The 13,963-nt window shown below is 39.9% G+C and overlaps 1 protein-coding gene across 4 annotated transcripts in view; it reads left to right on the forward strand.

The window, feature by feature from the left end:
* The window catches only part of OTUD7A (OTU deubiquitinase 7A), a 99,912-nt gene that overhangs the window by 51,395 nt on the left and 34,554 nt on the right, over window positions 1–13,963 (forward strand). For all 4 annotated transcript variants that reach the window (XM_088172430.1, XM_088172432.1, XM_088172429.1 and 1 more), the window contains 3 exons: window positions 4,666–4,798; window positions 10,881–11,037; window positions 12,138–12,292. In XM_088172430.1, the coding sequence (XP_088028556.1) occupies window positions 12,208–12,292 (85 nt within the window). In that variant the 5' untranslated portion in view covers window positions 4,666–4,798; window positions 10,881–11,037; window positions 12,138–12,207. The remainder of the gene's footprint in view (window positions 1–4,665; window positions 4,799–10,880; window positions 11,038–12,137; window positions 12,293–13,963) is intronic.

A 13,963-nucleotide genomic window follows, 5' to 3' on the forward strand; every position in this document is an offset into this window, starting at 1 on the left:
CTCCTACCCCCAGGCTCTATTTTGCAATCAATAGCCTTTTCCATATGTTTTTTCCTGGCATTATGAATTTCCTAGTTTGTACAGTGCTATTTAATTCCATGTCCTGCTTTTCTATAGAATGTAATAATAGATGATGACGACAGTGGCAATTAGAACTAATAGGCTACTTCTTTGAGATGCTGAATATCAATTAATCCTGTTGAACTTGGTCAGAAATTAGGCTATTTTAACATCAAACTTAGAATATCTGCTAGTTGCTGTTGCTTTTTTTGTGTGTACAATTCTGCTGCATGTTTCCTTATGACACTTTCCTTGATTCATCAGCTTTTAGTTCTACTTGTTTAGCCTGAGTATTTCCTATTAATTATTATTTTTCATATTGCCTGAATTATAGAAAAAATCCTAACTGTAGAGGTAGTTACAGTTTATTTATGGCTAGAGAAAGCTAAGTCTTTTTTACTAAATTGATTTGACTAAATGAAAGGGATTTTTCTTACTGTTTAGGGTATTTATGTAAAAAAAAATTGATGAACCATTCTTAATACTAGATAATTTCACATTCATTTCACTGAATGGCTTTCCTACTGCAGGACTTTTCAATTACTTACGTAGTCTAAGTGAAACACACAATTGCTGTACTTATGTATCTTCAAAATATTATGAAATTAATCATTCTAGAAGCCATGTCTCAAATCTTTATTTCCTCATTTGTATCTCTAGCTGTTTTAAAATCCTGGAGATGATATTAATTGATAGGGATTCTTTTAGGACAAAAAGGAATTAAGTCTTCTATTCTTCTTAGCTTCATTTTCTAAACTAAATGCAGTAACTAAATGCATGATGAGGAACATCATGTTTCACAGCAATAAGGGTGGGAGTCTCAGGGTTGGGGGGAAATTACCCAGTTCTGTTTTGCTGCATTGTGTGTGTGTGTGTGTTCTTCCCTGCTGGAGCTCATTTAGCTCAGCACATACCAAGCTGATATTCCAGCTTCTGCTGAATCCCAGCACATTACACCAATGCCCACTCTTAGCTTGCTATTCTTTCTATCTCATGTGCACCTAAGGACTTAGAAGGATTTGCTTTCTTGTAAATAATCTGAATTTCAGAAGTCCAATCCTGCTGCTATTTTTAGAGCTTTTAAGAGAGAGAACTTTCTCATCAGTCTGTCACTGAAGCTGTGGGATGAACCAATTGAGTGGATCAGTATTTTTAAGAGTAATGTGGAAAAATCACCATTGTATGCTTTGCCTTGATGTGAGGAGCAATGTAACGTGCAGAGTAACAGACAGTGAAGCCTTGTGTTTAAAAGAGCAGCTGAATTGTCTCTGTCAAGGCATGGATGTGCTGCAGACTCCATTTTTAAAGTCTATACTGAACCCTTAATCTCTGACTGTGCACTTGACATACAATTAAGCATTTGAGCTTTCCTCTAATCTCTGTGTACAAGAAGATAAAGGATGCTTGGAGACTTGTATCAGTAAGACTATTTATACAGAGCTCATACTGCTAACACTTTTGATGTCCTTTAAGCTTCTGCCTTCATATCCCTGTCAGCTCATTCCACTGCACACATTTTCTGAGTCCAAGTGGCATAAGCTGGGAAGGGGAGAAATGCGTTCACATGCAGGAACACTGGTCACAGTAAGACTTTTTTCTAGCGGGAGGAGAAATCCTTCCCTTCATCAGTAACCTGTGACAGACTCTACAGGCTTAGGACATAGATAAAGCAATAGGTGTTTCTCATGCAGTGATTATAAAGAGATTTCAAGTGATGAAGGTTCAGAAAAAAAAAGAAATTGAGTTTGTGCCAGCACTTCAGACTACACTCAAGAACTTTTCTTTGAAAAGTTAGATCACTGAGGTGCAGCCTTACTCTGGGGAATGACAACTGTCACAGGGATCTGCAAGAACATGAAACATTAGCTAGTCCTGGATCTCCTGTAGCTGAGCTGTAGAGAGATGCTATGTGTTAAATTTTGTATTCTTCCTCCCACAGTTTTCAACACAGACATCTGCAGGACACAGATAGACACAGTTCCATAGCTAGAATAGAATTATCATTTCTTTGGTACTTGTCCTGTGTCTTTAAGAAGATAAAAGTAAGTACCAATAGTGGCCATCTTTATCATGAAAACCCCTTCCTACTGGTGATCTTGTTATTATTTCTTTAATATGATTGCTTCCCTGTTATTAGAGATATCTTTTCCCTCATATGTTGCTTGAGCTAAATTAAATAATTGCAAAGAACCAACGATCAGTGGGCAAGGCCTTGTACTGAATGTAGAACTTGCACAGAAGAAGCCAAGTCTTGACAGAATCTAAGCACAAAGCTGATGTTACAGAAGGTGATGATTTATGTCTGGACTTGCAGCTACTTCAGTGTGCATGTATGTAACAAAAATAATGGAAGCAAGTACACACTTGAGATGTGCTCACACTTGGGGAGATGCTGATCCACAATCAAGAGAGTATTGGCAGAGGTTTTCAGCACTGAGCAGCTGTTCCTAAGCTGCTGAGAAAATTGTAGGAAGTATTTGAGTCCTGTGGCAGAAGCAGAAGTGGGAAATGGAACCCCTTTTGAGTTCAGAACAAGCAGTGCATGAGAGTCTTGGGAGAGAATTGAGGTATTTCTAGAAACTGAGTGGAGGAAGCTTCTTCAGCTCTTTGTGAGTGACTACTTTGAAATGTCAGATAAAAATAGGGGAAAATGAGAGTTACTGTGGATATTCATTTTCAACAAAACATCTCTGATCCCTGGCCTCAGCTGATTTTGTCTCAGATTCTTACCTTCAAAACACCTGTTGGAGATTGAGTTCTTTGGTTTGCAATATGTATGTAGCATCTTCAGCCTGCATTTCATTTTCTTTGCTAGCTTCACACAAAAGCTGTTGCAGGGACCATGCAAAGGTAAAAAGATAAATTCAAAAATTCTGCTCAGAACGATGAAAGAATTGCAACTGAAATTCCATCCTGAACCTTTTCGTGTCTCATGATAATTTTATTTTGAGCTGTTATGTCTTTGTGTATTTTTACAGACTAAGTTGGGATCATATAGGGAGCATTCTTCAGTTTCTTAGCCCACTGTACAGGGGAATACAGCAGAGTAAGCAGTATTTAGGGTTCATCTTAAGCTGCTGAAGTTCCAATGCATGTGTGAGAAAGGCTGAAAAGGGCTGAGCTATGTGCATGTCCTTGTGCCCTGGCCATTACAGCATTTACAACCACAAACTAAATGGAATAATTTTTATTTTAGTTTAAATGGTAAATTGTGATGTAATAAAAAAAATTACTGCAAGCTCATAAGTTGAGTCCTCTTTCAACAGAAGTGGACTGAGTGTTGGAAGTGTTTATTACTCTGTGCAGCAGATGTGTTGAACAAAACTATAAATATGTTTCAGTCATTGTTTGTTAGTGTATCTTGGAAAAAAGGAATATACTTTGCTTGTTTATTTCCAGGGCAATGATAAAAGTTACATCTCCTTAGAAGAAGCATCATCATTTGGTTTTGAGGGCTGGATATCAGAGTTTTTACTTATTTCCCAAGAGCTAACAGGAGTTTCATAATGTAAATATTTCACTTTGTTAATATTGTATAGCTGGAAATGTGGAGGCATATTCACACTCGATGATTATTTCTATCCCCTGCAGTGCAAGTACCCTTGAAAGTATTAAGAGTTATTAAAAGTTGCTTCTGAAAGTTGAGGATTTTACAGTTGTTTTTTTTAAAGTTCCCTGAGGGTGATAAAGAGAAGGTCAGAGGTGAATGTGGTTTGACTGCATTTCCTTTGCCATGTATGAAATTCAGCTTTCTGTGCTTTACAAACTTTGAAATAATCTGCTTCAGTATGAGGATATCTGTGGTGTGTTACATCCATAAGTGAGTTCCAAAAAAGAATTGAAGATAATACTTTGGTCAGATTTATAGTTCTTCCATGAAAATATGTCAGGGTGAAGAAAAAAAAAAAGGTAATCTTATTAACTCCTATATGTTAGTTCACACACAGCTGAGTTAGAGTTGGGTAAGTTAACACTTGTTAATTTAGGTACTTAACTCATGTTACAGTTGAGTTTTCACACAGACAGCTGGGAGTTTTTGCATAGGAACTATTATCTACTGAGATTTTGTTAGTTGTGTATGTATTTTAGGAAATAACAAGAAATAATGTTATGTTCTGTTTTCATATTCTAATTCTCACAAGTCCATAAAAATTGTGGCCCTTATTATAGTTTTGCCTGTTTCAAAAGCATTATCAGAAGAAATGTCTTCCATCATAAAAAGATTTGGGCTGATAAATCCTGATTTTGGTGGGGTTGTGCCCAGTTACAACTATTCATTGCTTCAGATTTTGGAAGCTTATGAGAACTTTCAAATCTGTATTTGATGAATCTTAGGACAAAGAACTGTTAAAGAAATTCCAAGTGTAAGTTGCCATTTTCATGTAGAAGAGCTATGAGGATATTTTTGTACAGTCATAATTCTTTTTTTATTAATTGTGTTGTCCCAAGTAATATTCTTAATGCAAATTACTGTATGTGGTAATTTATCTGTATTAAGAGTAGTATCTATAAGGCTTCTAAGGTAAAGTCTGTTTTGGCAGTTATTATTCAAATAGCAGAAGTGTAATGATTAATATACTACCACTTTTTCTTTTTTTCTTCCAGATTTCTCAGGGGACAAAACTTTGCTTATTCATACCTTCTACTGTGGCAAAAATGGATTATTTTCCTCACCAAAAACCAGCAGCATAACACCCATCCAACACCTGCCTCAAGGAATTCTTATTTAAAGTCTATTGTAAGTCAAATTAACCACTTGCTTACAGGCAGTTTTAATCAGCTGTGTGTCTGTTTACAGCTCCGGACCCAGCAGACTCCCCAGGAGCGCTAATCCGAGCTCCGCTGCAGGGCTTGGGCTGAGCCTGCCCGGGCTGCGGGGCTGAGCTTGGGCTGAACCTGCCCGTGCCTCCCTCTCGGCACCGAGCTGAGCTTGAGCTGGGCTTGGGCTGAGCTTGAGCCGAGCTTGAGCCGGGCCTGCCTGCGCGTCCCCCTCAGGACCAGGTTGAGCCCGGGCCGAGCCTGCCCGCTGTCCCCTCAGGAGCGGGCTGCGGGTGTGGCTTAGGCCGAGCCTGCCCGCTGTCCCCTCAGGCGCGGGCTGCGGGTGGGGTTTAGGCCGAGCCTGCCCGCTGTCCCCTCAGGAGCGGGCTGCGGGTGGGGTTTAGGCCGAGCCTGCCCGCTGTCCCCTCAGGCGCGGGCTGCGGGTGGGGTTTAGGCCGAGCCTGCCCGCTGTCCCCTCAGGAGCGGGCTGCGGGTGGGGTTTAGGCCGAGCCTGCCCGCTGTCCCCTCAGGAGCGGGCTGCGGGTGGGGTTTAGGCCGAGCCTGCCCGCTGTCCCCTCAGGCGCGGGCTGCGGGTGGGGTTTAGGCCGAGCCTGCCCGCTGTCCCCTCAGGAGCGGGCTGCGGGTGGGGTTTAGGCCGAGCCTGCCCGCTGTCCCCTCAGGAGCGGGCTGCGGGTGGGGTTTAGGCCGAGCCTGCCCGCTGTCCCCTCAGGCGCGGGCTGCGGGTGGGGTTTAGGCCGAGCCTGCCCGCGGCGCCGGTGTCGCTCAGTGTCCCCTCAGGGCCGGGCCCCGCTGATGTGCGGTGCGAATGAAGGCTCGGCCTCGTGTTGCTGTGACAATTGATTGCAGAGGTGGCAGCGGAGAAACAGGAGGGCCAAGAGCTCAAAATGTAGGGAGTGCAGGGGGCTCGGCTGTGGGGCTGGATGTGCGGCTGGAGGCTCCTCCTGGTGCCCGCAGGCCCAACTGGGTCACTCATCATGCGAGGCTGACGTGGAAAAAAGTAATGGAACTCCGTGTTATAAATACCCAAAAATGGCTGCTCAGGATTCATGCTTTTTGTGCGCTGGAGTTAATTTTATGCAGACAGAGTGCGTGATGGATGTTTTGGGAGAGAAAGCTGTGTTAAGAGTAGAGTTTTGGCCGGCATGCCTTCTGTATTATAAAGAAAAATGGCATTTGGAGGAAGATAGTCAATATTTTAGTATGAGATCTTCTTGCTGTATTGGGACAAATTCATAAATGAGGGGAAAAAAATTCCGAATGAGGAAGCAATCTAGTTTGTTCATGTTGCTTCTTTGGAGATGCATTCTAGTAAAGAACATTCATGTTACTTAATGAAACTGCATTTAATAAGAGGCCTCAGATTAACATCTGAAAGCCTAATTGTCATCTTTCCAGTGCAGTGTAATACTGCTTACTTCTTTATCACTCTCAAAGATAAAAGAATAATTAATACTTGAATTAATTTTAAAATCAAGGAATTTGTTTCAGAGAAATTCTGACTTTATCATGGCATTACATTTATCCTTTGCACAGCTGCTTTCTGTTGGAATACAATTACACTATGAGGGTCCTTGTGAATAAAATAAGAGAAACGTTGTAATTGACTTACACTCATTCTCCATATCTTGTTTTATTTTGTTATCTATGTCATGTTTTCTTTTTTGAAAAAAATTTACTATAGCAATGGTGGTGTTTTATCCTGAAAAAAATACTGATGCAGGGATGTAGGAGATCATTACCTGAAAAGTCTATGTCTCTTGTTTGATTTATTCCAGTTCAGGACCCCTGTTTCCATGGACTTCTTGTTTATCTGTGACATTTTTTCCTTCTGAGAACGTAATCACTCTTAAGTAAGAAAAATAGTGTTGTGAAAACCCTCTGAAGCTCCATGAAAATACAGTTGTAAAAATCTCATCTAAAGATAATTTAGTTGTGTCCTTCATTATAACTCTAGCTTGAAACAATTTAAATATGTAAGTGAATAGTAGACACTTTAAATAACATTTCTGAAAACTGAAATCTAGCTGCATTTTTAAAATACTTCCTGTTTGGTCCCTGGACCTTGATGGTATTTTTCCTAGAACTGGCTGGAAATACTTAAGCAGCTCTCTTGGACAGCTCTTCTTTGGTGGTTCTCACAGAGCTGAGGATTCTTCAGCATAGCTTCTTTCTTTCTCTATTTTTTCCACTTCTGTGTCTAATGTATCTGCTCAGGACTTGTCTATACAAGATACCAACGAAAATTGATGCAAATCAACTGAATGTAGGAATTAAAAGAGGGCAGCTTAAGTCCCACCGAGTCCCTGTGTGCACTATCCCATTCAGAATTAAAGTGGTCTCCAGTGAATTCAGTTTAACTCACTTCGAAGGCAAGTTGAGCTAAACCAAATTAAGGTCAGCATTTTATTTGCAAATGAAAGTGTTTGCAAAGGAATTTCATGGATATAGACAAATCCAATTAAATTAATAGGGTTAATTTTCTTGAGTTCCATTGTGTAGATAAAACCTTAGTAATAATGTCTGATTTGAGCTTTTACTTTTTGTCTTTTTTGTTCTTTTGTTCCAAAACTCTGATATTTTAGACTTGAAAAGGTAGATAGCCCTCACCAAATGCTGTCTTGTAATTTTACTGTGTTTTGAGAGTCCACATTTTAACATAAATGCCCCACTTGGCCATCAGGTCTAGTTCAAAGGAACCTTTTGTTCAGGTAATTGTCATCGATTTGGCTTCTTCAACTAATGCCTTTTAATCCAGTTAGCAGAAAAAATACTGTCTCCACTTTCTTAAGTGGCCTGCATTAACTACCCCTCCCCTTAAAGCTGCTCTTCTCTTAAACAAGTCTTCTCTACTGAATTTGATTCTTTAATTATAGATTTTTGCCTAATAGTTTAACCTAATAAAGAGTGCTTTAATTTAATAATATTAAGACTGTAGAATTAGAATGGCATTTCCCATCAGTTGTGGCCTGTCAGAAAGAATTACTTTCAAAGTCTCAAAGTGTGCACAAAGAGGATCTTTCAGCCTTCAGAGCCATTGCGAGCAGAGCAGCAGGAACATTCCGGGGAGGAGCCGACTGCACCCGTGCCCGAGCAGCGATGTCAGACGGGCCCGGAGCCCTGTCCCACTGCAGGGACACAAAAACAGCCCGCGGGAACTGGCTTAATGCAACTGCTGGGTGTCTCTGCACTGGTTTCCCAGAGCACCGAGATCTTATTGATGGTGCTCATTTCATCCTTTCTTTGCAAGTTAGGAAAGTGAAAAGTCTTAGTTGTTCTGTCTTCCTGAGGATTCATCCAGTGTGTGCTGTTTTCTCTCTGTTCCTCACTTTGGCTTTGTCAGCTCTGTCTGTTCTTGGATGCATGGGATGGGATCTGCTTTAACATGGTTGCTTTTACTTCATTAGTTAGCCCTGTGCATCTCTTGAAGCTTCTCTAGGAAAAAAAACCCCAAAGCTTTATATCATTTAACTGGGTGAAGCTATTTGATTTTGAAGAAGTTAAATTTAGATTCAGGTGAAGACTGTGTACTTCCAAGTATGGCTCAGCTTTGAGAGAGAGATACTTGAAGAAGAAAAGAAAAAATATAGCTGAGATTATACTAAATTGATTTCAAGTCCTATTTGCCCATTTTTAACATTTCAAATTAATCAGTATCTCCTCTTTAAATGCTTTTATAATTATTTTTCTTATAACATAAAACAAATTATCTAATTTCACTGCCTCTTGTATTTTTGCTGTAGAAATAAGAAATTTTTTTAGGGAAGAAGTTTGGCCAGAAAGTGAGTGAAAACCAAGGTCTTCTGTGTTTTGGTGGCCAAGATGTGCCAATTCCCATTTGGTTCAAAGTGACATTTGTGTATTGTGTGTGACCTATTTGAAATGAAAACTGCAGGTGTCTGTAGTGTTACCCAGGGGAGGAGTGGGGCTCATGGACAGGTGGTGTGAGGTGAATGATTGTCTTAGATCTGCTGTGTGTGTGCATTTCAAGTGTAAGTTGTGTTAATGCTTTGACAAGCCATTGAGAGCAAAGGTGGTTCCTTAGGTGAGGAGAGACCAAATCTGTCTGGGGAGAAGTAGGTCTGAGAGCCACCTGCCTTCTGAGTCACTGCCTCCTTTCGAATTTATAATTTATTTTCTTTTCTTGCTTGCTACTTACACTTCCATCTCTGTGGGTTTTCACAGCTGATAGCAGTTTTCTGGCAAAGATAATATTTTAAGACTTGTTCTGTTGGCTTTTGTTCTTTTTGTTTGGTTTGGATTTTTTAAAATCTAAATTCTAGAGAGCTGAGCAAACGACTTCCATGGGGAAAAAAATAGTTTTAATTCAAATGCAGAGAGGATCCTGCCAACTCTGCTCTTTTCTTCCAGGGTATAGATTCCATGTGGTAATTCTGAGGTGATGGCAACATCATAAATGCAGAGATTGGTCTTGTCTTTTTCTCTGAGAAGGATGTTTTTTTTATTGTTGAAAATACTGAAGTAATGCTGATTCTGAGACAACTCACGATTTGGCTTCTCCAAGCTGATATACACATCAGCTCCCCAAACTTATGACCACTCCAGCCCCCACACAGTGACTGTACTTGAGTGCCCAGCTGGTGCATTTTAAATTAACACTCATTATACTACTGAGTCACTTCTGGTAGTGATCTGAAATGCACCAATGCTTTGTATCATCTCTGGCAGGTTTCTTTAGTTTGATCCATATGTTTCCGTCCTGCTGGCTAAGGTTAATTTCATTCTTTCTTGTAGTCACTAAAGAAATTAGTTGTGTTCAGTTTCTGGTGGTCTTTTTGTACAGATTAGTGCTGTTAAATACAGTGCATCTATGTATGAGTGTTTGTTAAAAATAAAAGTACCATTTTTGTCCTGCATTTGCATTGGAACACATTCAGTTGAAACAGAGCTTAGATGTCAAATTTGGCCATAATCCATTAAGGTAGTTCTCTTTCCAAAATATCTGCATTCCTTTTCAGCTAGTCTTCTCAATATTTCCAGATTTCCTTCTGTTGTTCCATCTTCATTAGGATTACCTTTCAGAAGTGTTTCCCTTGCACAGAGGTGATCCACTGTAGTTTGTGGTCCTTCATGGGACTCACTCCAGTATGTCCATGGCATTCCTGTGTTGCAGATCCAGAAATGAACATAATACTGCAGATGAGTCTCACCAGGACTGAATAGAGGGGAGAAGATCACCTCCCCTGATATCTCCATGTGGCCCCAACATAATGATACACTTGTATAAATAGTATAAGAGATGTGAAACATGCAGTGTGGTACAGTGTAGAGGCCAAAAGAGTGTGAAGTGGGTAGAATTAACAACAGTCCTGAAAAACACGGAATTGGATCCACAAAGCACAGGTCTGATGAGGAGCTGTGAGGAAGCTTGAGTTGTTTAGCATGGAGAAAAAAGGGCTGAGGGTGACCTTATTGCTCTGGCCTGAAACAAGATTGTGGTGAGATGGGTGTCACTCCCAGGCAACAGTGACAGGATAAGAGCACATGGCATTAAGGTGTCCAGGGAAGGTTCTGGCTGGACATCAGGATGAATTTCTTGATGAAAATTGGCACGGGCTGCTGAGGGAGGAGATGGAGTCACTGTCCCTGGAGATGTTTAAGGAAAGACTGGACATAGCACTCTATTGCCATGGTCTAGTTAATAAGGTGGTGTCAGGTCATGAGTTGGATTTCATCATCTCAGAGCTCTTTTCCAGCCTCGTTGATTCTGTGACCTTAAAGTATCTTCCAACTTAGCAGTTCAATGATTCTGTGATTCTAAAACTTTTATTTTGTTGGACTAAGTCGGGTTTAGTGGCCAGTCCCCATGGATGAGGCTAAGAAGGACCCTGCCGTCCTGAGGCAGAAGGTAAATGATGTTTGCATTGTAGCAGGTATATGTACTTGCAGAAAAAGGCAATGTCTAAGAAAGCAAATACATCCCATTTTTCAGGCTAAGTATGACCAGTATGACACATACAGTAGGAAAGGACTGTTTCATGTGGGGGACAGTGAAATTAATTGATTTCCAATTTCCTTCACAGTTTATTTCCCTGTAGCTGTGGTGCAAGCAAGAGCCAACCAACATCATCTGCTGCTAAAAGAAAATCTCCATGCCAGTCCTTACCCTTGGCACGAGGTGAAGTTGCAACTGAGCCTGTGAGGAGGAATCAACAGGAAAAATATAATTCATGCCCAAAGGTAAACTATGACCAGTGAATAACAAGTACAAAAGTAAAATATGTGCTTTTCCTTACCTCGTGTATTGTTTAATTTCATCCTGTTTTCTTCGATTTGCACTATTTCAGCAGCAGTGCAGGCAGGGTTGAAGTATGGAAATATGTTTAGGATGATTGTGTTTTAAATTCCAGCTGTTTTTAATAGCTTGCCTAGCATGAGCTCCTCTTGGGGTGCTTGCTTTAATTTCTGTTTCATGTTTATAAAGAGCATTGCCTAGAAGGAGGAGGTTCTTGTTTTCAGGAATGAAAAACAGATGCAAAATGCAGTAGAGCAGATATTTTTGTTGTCCATGGATTTGGTAAAAAAACTTCCTATGTTAGACATTGTCACATTTCACTTGGGGCAAAACAGGATTTGCTTCCTAACAGGTCCCTGGGTGATTGTGCCCCCAGGAGAGCACCCTGGTAAGATTGTTCCCCACAGACTGCTCATAAACACAGTAAAAATTATTCAGCAGCTACGGCATTGGTCACCAATAAAAGGAAATAAAACAAATAAACCTCATAAATTACTGTAATATCAGCCATTATTAACACTGGTTTAGCCACAGTTCCAGAAGAGGAAAGAAGAAAATTAACTCCATCCCAGCCAGACCCAGCACAGTAGAGAATCAATAAATTACAGGAGCTGTATTGACAAGGTAAATAAAAATCCTAAGCCCTGCTCTGTGTGTGTTACTATTAGTAAGGTAAAAGAGCTCTAGACATTTAAATCCTTGCTAAACCTCAGTTTATGAGCAGTGACAATGATCTAGTGATTGTGCTTTTAATTAACTGATCTTATGTTTAGCTGAATTGGAGTCAAGTTGCAAAGCTATTTATGAACTGCACATAAGAAAAATCAATAAAAACATGAACTAATAAGATAGAGAAACCTTCCAATGTGAGTGATCAGCAGCTCTAGGCTAAGGCAGAGATGGATGACAAATGCATTTTGTTTTAATATGCTACAATTTGTATGTTGTAGCTTTTTAAATAGTCTTGTTTAGGGAATAGAGGAAAAATGTGGTTTACATCACCTGGGAGTATATTCTAAACCCTGTTTCTTTTTCTCCTTGGCAGATGGAGACCTTTTAGCCAGCCAGTGAATCCAACTGCTGCTGCATGTCTGGCAGCACCTCTGAATGATCACATGACTCTTGATATGGATGCAGTCCTGTCAGACTTTGTTCGGTCCACAGGGGCAGAACCAGGTCTGGCAAGAGACTTACTAGAAGGTAAACTTTTGGGACAGAACCATTTCCTGTGTTCAGTGCTTGCTTAAACCAAGAACCAGTCATAACAAGAGAGCTCTGGTCTATGGAGACAGATATTTCTTAGTATTTTTACCAACTCAACTCTTGTAATAAACTGATCCTAGATAATACTAAGGCAGGTGTTTTTGAGAAAACTCTTAAAAATTTCTTAGTATTGGACTGCTGTGTTTTAAGTCACTAAGAGTCAAGCCCTAAATGTTTATGTGCCAGTGAGAGAAGGGAGGAGACTTTAGCTGAATTTTCATATTCATCTGCCTGAAAGTGGTTGTAAAAGTTTCTCAGGTCACTGTGTTTAGTCTGAAGTTCAGTCTGAAAGGGATTTACTGTACAGTGATAAAGACACCAGAGGTATTTTTGGGTCCCAGTAGTTAATATGCATACCTGAACTTCACAGCATGGGAGCCAAGTGGCTAAGTTGAAAAACAACTAAGAAGCTGTATCAGAAAAATAGTTGTCTATTTATTCATCTTGTTGTAATTGTTTTAGGCTTATAGGCTTAAAAGTGGAAAGACACCATTGATATTTGAAAGTATTTCATAATAGTTGGGTTTGTTCATTTCTTCTCATGTGGGCTAACAATAATTGTGAAGATGGGAGGTTGGAAATGAGTAGATGATATCTGTAAATTGCAACGTGCTTCTGGGGACTTGAAACTTCCATACTGGACTTGTGCCTGAGAGATTAGGGGTTTGCTTTATATTTTTTATCTTAATGTGCTCTAAGAAATTGTGTTAAATCAAAGTAACTGAACAGCTACAGCAGATGTAAAAGTATACCTCATGTTATCTATCTCCTTTTTGCAAGAGCTGTTTTCACTTTATGTATGCTGAAAGTTTTTCTTTTTGTGATAAGTTGTTCTTTTACTCTGGGCTTTTCAGAAATAAGGCATGATAGATTATTAACACAGAGATGCACACAATTCTGCAGCATTTTCCAAGTCATCTGATACATGAAATAAAACCTTGGAATGCGTAGCAAGGAATATTAGCATAGGCTTGCTATATTTAAGAGCCCTCTGTTTTGTCTGACTGATTTGATCAGCCTGTCATTCTTGCCTAGAGTCTGTCTTAGTCTGATGGTCTTTTAGAAAAAGAACATGAGAAGATTTTTCTCAGCTATATCAGGACAGATTGTCAATTATTGCACTGAGAGAGCATTGCCAAAATTTCAAAGGGTTCCTACTTATCAGAGGTCTTTCAGAAGAGTTACTTACTTTGTTTTCCTCTGTCTAAAGAGCCATGCTTTCAAATAAATATCAAACAGTGTTTCTCTGTGTTGTACTTCACATTTCTGTAGATTAATAGATTCACATCGAACATACTAACAAAGAAATAAGCAATAAACTAATTATTCTGGCAGGCTAATAGACATATGCATCTGCCTCAAATAATTTCCTCCTACACAGGACTTTCTCAAAGTAGAAGGGATTGTTGCTAGTTCTGAACAAGATGTGCTCAGACAATTTCAGCACTTGTGGCTGTAGCTACATTTGGTGTGACAGCTTCTAACACTGGTCATATCTTGTGCTGGAAGACAGTAATTGATGGAGTGGTTTCTCATTTGTTTAAAAAAGATGCAACAGGGACTGCCACCCTCACAGCATTTTGAGCTTCACGGTGTGTCAGTTCTCTG

Source organism: Sturnus vulgaris, chromosome 13 (genome assembly GCF_052056855.1).
Source record: "Sturnus vulgaris isolate bStuVul1 chromosome 13, bStuVul1.hap1, whole genome shotgun sequence".
In the NCBI taxonomy this organism is placed as follows: Eukaryota; Metazoa; Chordata; class Aves; order Passeriformes; family Sturnidae; genus Sturnus; species Sturnus vulgaris.